The 13571-nt window shown below is 54.1% G+C and overlaps 1 protein-coding gene across 2 annotated transcripts; it reads right to left on the bottom strand.

Annotated features, from left to right (window-relative positions):
- Nucleotides 1-1030: 1030 nt before the first annotated feature.
- On the bottom strand, nt 1031-8745 carry Srf (serum response factor). Of its 2 annotated transcripts, XM_051204297.1 has the most exons (7): nt 7855-8744; nt 6074-6340; nt 4180-4441; nt 3500-3619; nt 2518-2709; nt 2058-2134; nt 1031-1897 (listed from the first exon to the last, which is right to left on the bottom strand). In XM_051204297.1, the coding sequence occupies exons 1-7, from the start codon at nt 8365-8367 to the stop codon at nt 1802-1804; spliced, it is 1527 nt and encodes a 508-aa protein (XP_051060254.1). In that variant the 5' UTR covers nt 8368-8744; the 3' UTR covers nt 1031-1801. The 2 variants fall into 2 exon arrangements, with proteins under 2 accessions (XP_051060254.1, XP_051060255.1); XM_051204298.1 differs by lacking the exon at nt 2518-2709 and having other exon boundaries at nt 7855-8745.
- Between the last annotated feature and the right edge of the window lie 4826 nt (nt 8746-13571).

Here is a 13571-nt window from a genome sequence, read left to right as displayed (position 1 = left end):
CAGACCTGAGTCCCAAGCTCCCCCACTCTGGCCCCTGATTTACCATGCCCCAGTTCTGAAAGCTACCCAAGGCCCCAGCTGTTTCCAGGAGAAAGCCCAGAAGGGTGGTGGCATCCCCAGCTGGGGAAGACAGCAATGGGGATGTGAGGTTGGGGGTTCTCAAACACACAAGCAGATCGTCCCCCGACCGAGGCTGCACCTAACCCCCTCCCCACCCCTCCACCTAACCGGAGAAGCAGGCTGTGCCAACTGAGGGTGGTAGCAAGGGCTTAAAGAGACACTCCACCCCAACTGCCATTCTGAAAACACTCCCTTACTGGATGCAGGTGGTTTAGGCTGGCTCGGACACAGGGTAAAATACCCTCCCCCTAGGCTAGCCCACCCTCAAGGTCCCCAAGTGGGTTCTAAGGGGGTGAGGCATGGCCCTGTACAAATTACATAAATACTGAGGTTACACTTAGAAAAATAAAGTCATTTTCTTCAAGGCTTTTTGTCTTAATTTAAAAAAGTTACAGTAGCTGCTCACTCCCTGGGAGAGCTGCCCATTGCTGGCTCTCCATTGCTGCGCTCAGCCCAAGAGCTGCTCCTATGTGACCCATTCCCGTGTCTCCCCACCTCCCAGACCCCACCCTGCTCACTGCAACCTGGGCCCCAGGTGGCTGCAAGCCTGGGGGGAGCACAAGGCTGCCACGGCCATGCCTGCACAAATGAAACTAGCCTGCTCTACCTGACCCCGCCCACCTACCCCACCTTTGTTCCCTCTTCCCTGCCACAACCCTATAGGGCAGAAGAAGCCTAGAGTCGTGGGTCACCCTCCCCTCCGCTCCCCTAAGGGCCCCTCCCCCAGCTTTCTCCTGGAAAGAACCCAGGGCATGGGGGAAACCCAGCATCTCCCTCACACACTGGCGGACCCCGAGCTCATGGGGTGGCTGTCCCCAGGGGCCCAGCCAGTCCTAGAGAGCCTAAGGGCTCTCCAAGAGAGGGGAGTTTGGGCAGGGAGGGGGATGAGAAAAACGCCATTAAAAAAAAGTTAAATATTTTAAAAATATATATTTATAGATTTGTTTTCACTTCATCTCCTCAAATAAAAAGTTCAAAATCAACTTTTAAGTAAAGCAGCTGGGAGGAGGGGGGAAGACAAAGGGTAAGAGAGAACGCCGAGGTTCCCTCCAACCCAAGAGCCCCCGAGGCCCATGGGAGCAGAGCGGCAAGGCAGGGCAGGCAGCCCAGCACCCTGCCAGGGCACAGGCCCAGCTATTCAAGGGCTGAAGGGACATAGGGTGGCGGCGTGAGGGAAGAACCCCCATCTCTCCCAGCTGGCTCCCTGAGGGGCAGGGCAGGGCTCTTTTGACCCAGACTGTGGCAGACACAGAACTAACCAGAGGTCGCCAAAGAGGCTAGAGAGAGGGCCCCAGATGCTTCCTCGGAGGGGGACACTGCACCCATTCCCACAGAAGGCCTGTGAGTGGGAAGGCGGGCACGGTCCCACTGGGTAAGCTAATACTCATAGCAAACACTGAGCCAAGCTGGCAAGGGGTCTGGGGGGGGAGAGCTCCACCATCAATAGCCTGACAGGTGAAGAGGGAAGGAGGGGAGGAGGGGAGGGTGAGGGACGGCAGGTGGAGGGCAGGCAGGCCCATTTCTTTGGCTGGAGTGAGAGGGCATAGTCCTGTGGCTGCCCACCCCTTCTCCCTGCCTCCCGTCTCCGGCCAGTCAATGTGTGTGTAAAGAAAACGTGAAAAGGCAACAATAAATAAGTGGGTGCCGTCCCTTGGGCCATCTGTCCAGGGTGGCGGGCGGATCATTCACTCTTGGTGCTGTGGGTGGCGTCCAAGTTCACCACCTGTAGCTCGGTGAGGTTGCTGCTGCTCCCAGCTTGCTGCCCTATTACAGCCATCTGTGGGGAAGGAGGAGCGTGAGGGTGGGAAGTAGGACTAAGGACAAGCAGGCTCAGGCAGCCCTGAGCAGAAACAGATGGGCCCCTTGGGTAGGGAAGACTGGCTGAGCGGGCGGGGCAGGAGGGGATGGGAGGGGGAGGGGCCTCCTGCCGCGCTCACCTGATGAAGCTGGACAGCAGACACGGGAATCTGCACAGTCCCAGAGGGCGCTGTCAGGAACACCTGAGGGACACCACCTGCATGGGAAAGCATGGAGATACTCACTCGCGTGCTTAGGAGGATGCCTAGGTCTTGGAGGTGTGATAAATATACGTAAGTGACTGGGGAGCCTGAGACGTGTGGCCAGGGATGTGTGCCCCAAAGTGTCTCATGCAATGCACGAGGGTGCCTGTAGTGGAAGGGTTTAAGTGTGCATGAGTGTCCAAACGAACAAATACAATTGTCCAGTGAGTGTGAGGATACCACAGGCTGTGTATTTGTGCAGGAATGTATGTGGGCATCGGGGGAGGGAAGTCCACTGGCGGGGAAAACGCATCTCAGTGTTGGAGCTGGGGCACATTTGAGCGCCTGTACAAGGGAGAAATGGTCCTTCTCCCTTCAGCCCTGGTCCTTCCCTCACCTTGCTCCTGGACCTGGCTGTGGGACACCTGCATGGTGGATGGTGCCTGGGAGAAGGCATTGAGCACGGTGAGGCTGCCATCAGCCAGGCCCGAGGTGGGGGCATACATCACTGCATGGGGACTAGGGTACATCATGTGGCCACCCACAGTTGTGGGTATAGACGACGTCATGATGGTGGCGGGCAACGTCACTGGAAAACACAGATACACATCAGGGAGCCGATCCCTACGGCTATCTCTCATCCTGCCCCAGGATTCCAACCTCCAGGATCTTTGTACCATGTTCTGTGTACAACTTTGACAAAAGATTTTTTTGTTTGTTCCTTGCCATCAACTGAAAAAAAGCCTAACGTTTTCTTGAGTGGGATTGTCTATGTATCTAATTCTCTATTCCCAGACCCCAGCATCACAATGATGGACTCTCCCAGGAAACTCCATCACTCACTCACACCTAACCAGTGCATCCTTGAGACAAGCCCGTCTCCAATGCTAACACAGGGTCCCTGCTACAGTGCGAACTCTGACTCATTGGGTTTCAGGTGACACTGGAGATTGTGAGAACTCCAAGTTCTCGGGTACTTCGGTCCCTAGACCACACTGTAATGCGTAAGGTTGGAATGACAGTAACTTACATGTGAGAGTTCACTATAACTCCTGAAATGACCAGAGACAGCTGGGAGGAACTGGAGCCACTGAAGGCCTGTAATGGTCTCCAGATGGTGACAAACGCACTGACTACTCCTTCCCTGTTATCGAGCTTTTTTTAACTTCTTCCTTGACTCTTCATTCCCCACTGTGGAACAGGGTTCAAACCCAACCATGCTCACCTGGCTTTCCTACAAACGTGAGACCAAAAGCCCCAGTTTCTACTTTAGTAAATCCCCTGGGGCCCTCAGTACAGGAGTCACACTGCTAAGATCTTCTGCTAAGCTTCCTGTGGGAAGTCGAGGCATGGGGGGGGGGGGTGACAAGGAGTTATACCTGTCCCACTGGAGGAGGTCTGCGTGAGGTCCGTGCTGCTGTCACGAGAGGGAGACGCTTGTTGTGGGGCCTGGTGCACCTGAATGGCCTGCACAGGGACCTGCTGGGCCACTGCCCCACCTGTAAGACACAGGGTTTTACTTGGGCTCCATCCTACGCAGTTTATCACCTTCCCCAAACAGCTGGAGTACTACATGTCACCTTCCCAAACATGCTGGAGGACGACAGTCCCAGGGCCCAGTACGCTGATTCCCCTAGGACCTGAAAAGGCCCTTCATGTTTGAAGGCAGGGACTTCCCCCCTTCTCCTGCCTCAGACTTTGCTTCTGTCTTCTTCCCCTTATCGGGGGACTGTCCTTAACCCACCAAGGACACAACCTGCCCTCCAGTCACAAGGGAGTGGCGGAGCACCAACTATCTCCATAGCAATGGAGGGAACGAGGGTAAGCTAGCCAGACGAGACCAGAATGGAGAGTTGGAGCTTACTATACACCACCAGCAGGGACCTCACTGGACAAAGCTTGTCTTCCAATGGGACAATGGCTCTAACCCATGTTCACCTTCTCTTAGCAAAAAAAAAAAAAAAAAAAAAGGGTCCCCTGGGCTAGCCCTAAAATCACGCTTAACACCCTCAGTTTGTCTGAGAGAGAACAGACCTCTCCTTGCCCCCTTGTGACTCACCAGGCATGAGGGTGAAGCTGGCAGGCAGCGGCATAAGGCCCCCGGAGGGGACAGGGCCACTGCCTGTGCTCTTGAGCACAGTCCCATTGGCACTGCTCACGGCACTGGGGCTCACGCTAGCAGACACCGGCGCCAGGTAGTTGGTGATGGGGAAGGAGGGGCCGCTGCTGACTTGCATGGTGGTAGAGGTGCTGGGTGCTGTCTGGATGGTGGAGGTGGTACCCGGCAGGTTGGTGACTGTGAACGCTGGCTTCAGTGTGTCCTACACCAGAGTAAAGATGGAGCAGTGAGCATCTAACAGACCTCATCCCTGCAGTAGCTTCGTGTGAACTCAGAGTTCAGGCAGAAATCAGTGTTTCAGTCAGCTAAAACCCTCGTTAGACCATTTACTTGCATCATGCAAGCCATGAAGCTATTGTTAGGCCTGGTGGCTTGACCCGGCCCTTCAGTCCTAGCACTTGAGAGGCCGGGGCATAAGGACTGTCTAACCTATTCCACACAATGAGACCCTGTCGCAAAGTTTAGAAATTACAAATATAATGCTGGGCATGGCAGAGGCAGAAGCAGGAGGCTCTGTGAGTTCAAGGACAGCCTGGTCTACAGAGTGACAGCCAGGGTTACACAGAGAAACCCTGTCTCAAAATAATACATAAATATTATAAACAAATAAAGGAAAAATACAACTACTCAGAGGTTGTTAAGAAGATGAAGAAGGCTAGCTTTCCTAAAACGACTCAGAGAAACATCTACACTCACACTAAGATCAGAATAAACACTTGCAGCTCTTCCAGTGAGAACTCCTGCAAATCCCACTCAGTCTGTTTCTAGCTCTGACAGTAACTGTCGGGGTGACCCTGAGAACCCTCTTAGGAGTTTTAATTTCCTCTTCAAAACGTGAGAGGGTTGGACATGAGTTCTCTTCAAAAGGGACTGAGATTTTTCAAAGAAAAGAAAGCTCATGAAGATTTGACTGTGAGGTACGTTAGCCAACCAAGCAAAGACCAACTACTAAGGGGCTTACCCACATGCATAGCAATGAGGCCTACACACAGCAGCCAATGACTGCAGAACCTGGAGTACTGACTCTCCTCAGAGGGCCGCTGTTCTTATAGTGGGGAAGAAGAAGCCAGGAGATGAGAACCAAGCCGCTAGGCCTAGATCCTAGATCCGACTAGATTCAAAAAGCCCTGGTGGGTCAGCCTGGGATGTTTGCTAAGCAACCGGCCTCAAGGCCTTTGGTTGGTAGAGGCGTTGCTAAGGCAAACAGTGCCGCTTCCTCCCATTGGTCAGTTAGCTAAGCACCCGGAAGGTGGAGCTCCACAGACAGCAAGCAGGAAGACCCGCCCCTCTCTCCTTACCGGGAATAAGGGGGAGGCGTGCTTAACTAGAGCCGGCATCCTTAGTAGCAGGCCAAAGCTCTCCCTAAGAGCCCAGGCCTAAGTATCCCGAACACCCGTTATGAGGCTCGCTAGTTTGGTTATTACTTGCCCAATCTGACATCCCGCTTGGAAACAGCAGTGGGATCCCAGGACCCTGGATTCGGAGGCTCCCTTCCTACTCCCAGACTGCAGGAGGGCAGGGCTAAGCTACACCCCCGCCCCCAGCGGGGAGACAGCTGGCGGGAGGAATGCGAAGGCCTTGCCAGGCAGGCGGGCTGCGGGGCGGGAGGCCGGCGTGGAGCCCGAACCGGCCTTATATGGGCACGGAGGCCGCCCGCTTATCTAGGGGGACAGCCTCCTGTCAGGAATGGAGGATGGACACCTGTGTCCCAGGATAAGGACCACTAACCTGGGCCCACTTCACATCACTAGGAACATCTATCGACCTGTACTAGGCTGAGAAAGGAGGGACCCTCTCCACTCCCTCCCTTTACTAGGTGGCCCCAACAACACACCTTGGTTTCCCCACTGCTGTCAGATTCCGACACCTGGTAGGTGAGGTCCGGCTCTTCAAAGCCAGTGGCACTCATTCTCTGGTCTGTGGTGGGGTCTGAGCGGGGTGGAGAGTCTGGCGAGTTGAGGCAGGTCTGAATCAGTGCCTTGCCGGTCTCACTGGTGATCATGGGCTGCAGTTTGCGGGTAGCAAAGGTATACACATGGCCTGTCTCACTGGCCACCAGCAACAGCACCTGTGTCCCTGTCAGCGTGGACAGCTCATAGGCCTGGGGAGTTGGGAGGGAGATGGGCAGGTCAGTTTTTCCTCTCACCTTCCCTGGGGAGAATTACACAGTGATCTCCAGCACAGACTCCTGCGATGACCTTCAACTCTAGTGAGCCGAGGAGGGTCCTATCTAAGATCTACAGGTGAGCGGGGAGTGAGGAAACCACCTATGTCCTTGAGGAAGCAGTTCCATTGACTGCAGACACCCAAGCACACAGAAATAGCTGCCAGCAGGGATTGGGCATACAACCTCAAGGGGACACAGGAAGACCCAGTTACCCTACCCACTGCCTGGTGCCGGCTTCCTCCTCACTGTTAGAGATCACGAGATCCCTACCATACTGGAATTCACACATCGAATTAGTGATAACAGCCGTGTAAGTGTGCAACTGCCCATGTTTCCTGCCAGAGCACTGCACAGGCTCTAACCTGTTACCACAGCCTAACTCCTTTTGCTCTGTAATACTACACTGCCCTTTTCCCTTGGCCTTGGGATAGAAGGATTAGCAAGGCCCCAAGGTACTTACTACCTTCTCCCAAAACCTTTCCATGATGGTCAAGGGTTACTGATAGGAGAGTGTCCAAAATGATGAGAGCTAAGTTTGCATTGCCATGAACTCAGGAATGGGATACCCATCTAAATTGCAAAACCCACCTTGGAAGCCGTTCTGGCTTCTACAAGAAGCAGATAACAACCCTGGTTCCCAGGTTGTAGTTTGTTTCCCAGTTCCGCAGCTTCCATCCCTTCCTGTATCTCCTAGACTCCAAGATGACCCCTCCCTTTCCTCATCACCCTTTATAGGATGTCGGCTGGCAAAAGATACCTCTACAAATCTTCCTGTCCCCAACACTGCATAACACTGATTTGCTGGAAACACTACTTGTCACAAAGATTCTGCAGCCAGTCCTGCGGGCAGCATGAGATTTCCAGAGAAAGCAACGGAAGACACATGGCCAGGGCGGGACTTGGTCTCAGCTTGCCTTTCCTCAAGGCAGCAGCAGTTCACCCGCCCAGCTTCCTCACCTGGTCCCTAACACTGCCTGCCCTTCAAGCCCGCACAACTCTAGCGATGCCCATCTTTCCTCCCACTCGCTGCTGTCATCCAACTCCAGCCTCCTCATCTCACAACCTTCCCCGCTCCACCGCCTTTCCCGCACACCGGGACGCAGTAGATCGGCTGACCCCCGTGTCTGGTATTCCACTTTCCTGCCGGACCCGGCTCCCTCCTGCACTCCTCCAGGACCCCCCTTTTTTTTTTTTCTCCCGCGCGCTGGTCACTCCCACCTTGGCGCCTCTGCCCTGGATTCCGGACGTTCGCAGCATCTCCCCTCTCCCCACATTTCCCCGGCGGCCCCTCCCCTTTCGCTCGGCCGGTGTGCAAGCATCCCCCTCCTACACACCTGCGGACTCGCCGCCTCTCACCTCCGCCTCGGCTCTGCCTCGCTCCCGGGCTACCCTCGCGCGCACCCACCCTCCGGGTCCCCCCGGGGCGCGCCAACCTCCGGCTTCGGTACCTTCTTCATGATGCCCGTCTTCCTCTTGCTGAAGGTCGTGTAGCGCCGCAGCTTGTTGTCGATGAACTCCATCTTGATCTTCACGCGGCCCCGGGTCTTCTTCCCCGGCTTGGCCCCGCTCACCGCACCGCTCACCGGCCCGTAGCCCCCGGCGGCTGCCGCCGCCGCCTCGGGCCCACCGACCACCACGCCGAGCTCCATCTCGCTCAGGCTCCGCTTGAGGCCGCGCCGCTCGGCGCCCAGCTCCTCCTCCTCGCCGGACTCTGAGTCGCCCTCGCTGCCGCTGTAGAGGGCCCCGGCGGTGGGCGCCGGGGTGGGCGCCGCAGCCGCTGCAGCCTCCCGCTCCAGACGGCCCGGGCCGAGCCCCGTGCCGTTCCCGGGAACCCGGCCACCGTTCGCCCCGCGAGTGCCGCCGCCGCCGCCCGGCCGCCCCGTCGGGGTCCGGTTCAGGCTGCCCCCCAGGGCCGAGCCCCGGCCCAGAGCCGCCGCGGCCCCAGCTTGGCTCGGTAACATGGCGCTCAGTGCAGGAGGACGGACGGGCAAGTCAGCGAGGGATCGGGGCCGCCGCCGCCATCGGCTTCCCGGTTCCACCGGGCACTCCCGCTGCTGCTAGAGCCGCTCTCGCTGCCGCGGCCGCCGCTGCGAAGCCGGGGCCCCTGCACGCCCGGGCCGACCTGGGCCCTCACTTTCCTGCCCCTATGGCCGGGGTTGCCCCAGGCCGCGCGCAGCGCCCCCTGCCCGTGTGCTGGGGAGGCGCGCCCTGCGGCCGTCAGCGTCCCCCGGGGGGCAGGGGCTGCTGGCCGCGGCCGAGACCGCGGGTGGAGGGGGCCGGGACCACGCGCTGGCGGCGGAGGTATCCCCCAACCCTTCCCCCCCCATATAAAGAGATACAATGTTTCCTTTTATGGCGAGGCCGCTCCTTATATGGTGAGCCCCAGCGCCCCCGCCCCATTGGTCCGCGCTTCCGGCATCTCCGCTCCCTATTGGCCCGAAGGGGACACTTATTTGCATAGACATACCGAACTCGCTGCTGTCATCCCGCGTCAGACCGCGATTCCGAGAGGGGCGGAGACGACGCCTTAAAGGAACAGTCGTGCCGAGCCAGCTCCGCCCCCAAGTGTTGAGTTTTGAGGGGCCGGCGGAGAGGAAGCCCGGGAGAGGACTCACTCCGGGCTAGCCGACCAGAGGGGCAGGGGAAAAGCACTCCCTAATTCCAGCGCAGGAGTGCAGGGGTAGACTGGAGCACTCCCATCACTTCCTGAGGAAGGTAAAGTGGTTGGAGCCAAGGGAGCGCGTGTTTAGACTCCTCCAGCCGAGCGGCTCCGCTCGTCCCGTCCCGTCTCCCCCACCCCGCCCCCCACTTCCCTTTCTCTCTCTCTCTTCAAAGGATCAACACTATCCCACAAGTCTAGCGAGCTGCGAGGTCACATCATTCATCATCCTCTGCGCTGGGGGGTCCTCGGCAGACTCACATCTGGAAGAGGAGGAGGTGCAGGGTGGGGGCAGGGCGGACAGCGGGAGGTTAGTGAAGACTTCCAGCTGCTGCCGACTCTGCTGAAAGGGGGGTGGCCTAGAGGATGAAGCACACCCCGCAGCCAGTGCAAAGGACAGAAATACAGTGGGCTAGGAGGGTTAAAAGAAAAAGGAGGTTGAAACGTGGGTGTTACAAAGCCGAGAGTTAAGGGTCCGAGAGTCTGAGTCTTTGCTCTAAGATAGAGAAAATAGCTTGAACTTCTGTTACTGAAATTACTCAGATCTGGTCGGACGGGGTGGTGCACATATTTAATTACACCTAAGCCTGAGGCTGTGGCAGGAGGATTGTCCTGAGTTCAAAACCAGCCTTGGTGAGAGCACCAAGCCAGCCAGGATCACACAACAAAACCAGTCCAAAAAAGTTACTCAAACATGAATTCTGTCTGCCTTTTGGTAGGCCTGTGCCCGGAAACGAGAGCTAGTTCATTCTCTGGTGTTGGTACCCATCCCTCAGGCTCTGAATACAGATTTAATGGGGGCGAGGAATCGTAGTAGTCTGGCTAGGTACATGTAGCTACATGTAGTAAATCACCCCCAATCCACGGGTGAACATCTGGTGTGTTTAATGAAGTGGGTTTCATCTAAGTGCTGTTGTACTGGTATCTACACAAGTATTCAAATAAACAAGCTAGCCAGATGTGATGGTTCATGCCTACAAACCTGAGGATAGGATCACCAAGATTGGATGGCCACGGGTCCAAAGGCTAGCTTGAGTGATATAATAAGTGCCCCCCACAAGATTAAGGACTTGGGTGATGGCTCAGTGAAATGCTTGCTTGGAAAGCATGAAGATCTGAATTCAAGCCCCAGAACTCCCATTTTAAAAAAAAAAGCCAGCTATAAACCAGGAGGGCGGGGTGGCCTTTATCTCTGAGTTTGAGGCCAGCCTGATCTACAGAGCAAATTCCAGGGTAGCCAGGGCTACACAGAAATCCTGTCTGGGGGGCCACGGACAGCTATGATGGCACATACTTGTATCTATTTCAGTACTGGGAGGAGACAGACAGACACCTGGGGGCCCTGGTCACTCAGGCTACCCTACTTGGTAGCTGAGTGAGAGACAATATCTTTAAAAACAAAGTCTGGGCTAGAGACATGGCTCAGTGGATAAAGGCAATTGTTGCCAAGCTTGATGACCTGAATTCAACCTCTGGGACCAACATGGTGGAAGGAAAGAACCAAATCCTCTGTACTTGAATACAACTACAGTGCATGTGCACCCACACAAATGCACAAAAAAGTAATACTTTTCTTAAACACAGTAGACAGCTTCTGAGGAATGATAGTCAAGACTTTCCTATGGCCTCCACACCCTTACCCATACATAAACAAAGACCAAAGTGAAATATTAAGTATCAAAGTCTCCATCATCACAGGCTGGTATTGAACTCACTGCATAGCTGAGGATGACTTTGAACATCTGCTCCTCCCTCACTCCAACCCTCTAGTGCTCCAATAAACCAATAAAGAGCTGGAGCTACCACACCCAATGGCTTAAAACATCTCTATGGGCTTGGGTGTGGTGGAGCATGCCTGCAATCTGAACACTCAAGAAGAGGCAGGGTTGCAGTAGTATCTGGGAGCTCCAGAATAATAGCCAGGGCTACAAAGTGAGACCCCTTCTCAAAACACACACACACAAACACACACACACACACTAAAAACTACCAACCACCTTTGTTTGCATTATATATAGGTTGATTTCATGTGCTTTATGTTTGCACTGGGTGACAGTGTTCATTGCATTGCTCACTGTGAGTCACAGTCCAAAACCATGAGCAATATCCAGATGTTTGTGATTAACTATGTACATACATGTACATAGAACATAGGTTTAGTCACTAAGTCTCTGATACAGGAACTAGGATCCCGCCTTGCTCCCATCTCCCCGTAGTTTTTTTCCTTCCCTTCTGGTTTACACCACGGGCACTATAATATATGGGATGCTTTAGCTTAAGAGGCAGAATAGGTCAGATACATCAGTAGATTCTGGAAGGGTTCGTGGGCCACAGATAGGGAGAGGGTGGGGAGTCTGAAATCCACAGCCCTGAGGTTTCATTCGCACCCAGCTTCCAAATATTGAGTCCTGTATGTACATCTGCTGTCTGCAGTGGGAGGTGTCTGGGAAGAAGCCTGCCTTCAGCTTTCCTCCCAGCGAGCTGCTCTCTCCTGTGTTACGTACTGCCTTGTCACAACCTACTTCGGATGACCTCATTCACACTGCCCTTTGCCACCACAGGAAGGCAGAGGGAGATTCAGGCTAGACCACACAGGTTCTGGAGCCAAAGCCATTGATGAGGGAGTTGGAATCATGGGGCTTGCGAGACGGCTCAGTGGTCAAGCACACTGGCTGCTCTTGGAGAGGACCTAGGTTTGGTTCCCAGCACACATGGCAGCTCACAGCCATCTGTCTGTCACTCCAGTTATATGGCATGCCCTCTCTGGTCTCTGTAGGCATCAGGCACACATGTGGTGCAGACATATATGCAAGTAAAACACCCATGCACAATTTTTTTTTTTTTTTTTTTTTTTTTTTTTGGGTAGAGGCAGGTAGATCTCTGTGAGCTCAAAGCCAGCCTGGTCTACAGAGCAAGCTCCAGTACTGCCATGGCTACACAGAGAAACCCTGTCTTGAAAAAAAAATAAGCCAAATCTTTTTTTTTTTTTCTTTAATGGATTAATGGGGTGAGAGGTGAAATGTAGCAGTTCGTAGAGTACTTGCCTAACCAGCATGACATAAACCAGGTGTGAGGTATATTCCTGTAATCCCAGGACTCTGGAGCTGGGTTAGATCTCAGATCCTGAGACAATAGGCTGAGGTGCCTATTTAAAAACGTCTCAAAGTGGACCTGGCCACTAGGTTCTCCCAGCATCCCCCAGTCCCTATCTGTTACAGGTATGGCTGGGATACCCTGCCCACCGCCCTTACCTCTTCAGCCCAGGGGTGGGCTGGCCTTCCCACAGAGGCTCTTCCCTACCAGCCATTTTGGTTGCCCACCCCTTTTCCTACCTTTCCCGGCTGCTGCATCTGGTTCCCCTCTCTTCCCTCCCCCCTCCCCCCACATGGCCCAGCTCAGCCTGGTCATGTCCACTCCGGACTGTCCCAGATGTCCCTGCCTCTGTCTATGTGCTCCCTTTTGTCTACAATAAACTTTCTCCTCTGCTGTATCTAAGAAGTCATGTTCCTTTCTTTTTTACTTCTTTTTTCATTCCAGGTAGAAGCAAGAGTATTAGAGCAAAGTCCAAGGTTCTTCTTAGCTACCTAGTGAGTTAGAGACCAATATGGAGTATATGAGGCCCTGGATTAGCAACAAAATTCATAGATGTGTCTTATTTGGGTCATATAACATTTGCGTTTTAAAATAACATTGTTATTACATTTATGCTCTCTCTCTCTGTGTGTGTGTGTACATACATATGTGTGGGCTCATCTGTGCATGCAATACACACCACAGTATTCAGGACTCAGCTCCACACGGTGGCTTAGCTCCAAAAGAGATTCAGGGCCCTCTTCTGACCTCCTCAGGCACCGAGCACACACATGGTACACAGATACACATGTAGATAACACAAAAATAGCGATTGAAAAAATGTAAATGCCAGTCATGGACTGGAAAGGGCTCGGTGGTTAAATGCTTGCTGCCATTCCAGAGGACTTGAGTTGGATTCCCATCACTCATGTTGGGGGGGCTCTCAACCAGCTCCAAGGAATGCAACACCCTCTTCAGGAGTTTGTGGGTACCTGCATTCACAGGTGCACAGACACACACACACACACACAAATTAAAAACAATAACAGGAAACCTTAAAATGACTGTCATGGAGCCGGAGACAGCTCAGAAGAGCACTGGTTGTTCTTCTAGAGGACCTAGGTTCAATCCCCAGCACCCATGTGGCAGCTCACAGCTTTCTCTAACTCTAGTCCCAGGGGAGCCAATGCCCTCTTCTGGCCTCTTAGAGCACTGAACACACGTGGTAAATGCACAGACACACAAGCAGGCCAAACACCCATACACCAAAGTAAGTGACTTAGTCCCAGTACTTGGGGGGCAAGAGGCAAGCAAATCTGTGTGAGTTTGAGGCCAGGCTTACCTACAAAGCTACATAATAGAGTATCTCAAAAAAAAAAAAAAAATTGTCACAACACCCTTCAAGTTGAGGTAGAGGGAAACTGAAAGGAAATC

This window comes from Phodopus roborovskii, unplaced genomic scaffold (assembly GCF_943737965.1).
Source record: "Phodopus roborovskii unplaced genomic scaffold, PHOROB, whole genome shotgun sequence".
Classification (NCBI taxonomy): Eukaryota; Metazoa; Chordata; class Mammalia; order Rodentia; family Cricetidae; genus Phodopus; species Phodopus roborovskii.
This window is presented reverse-complemented; position numbering and strand designations above follow the sequence as displayed.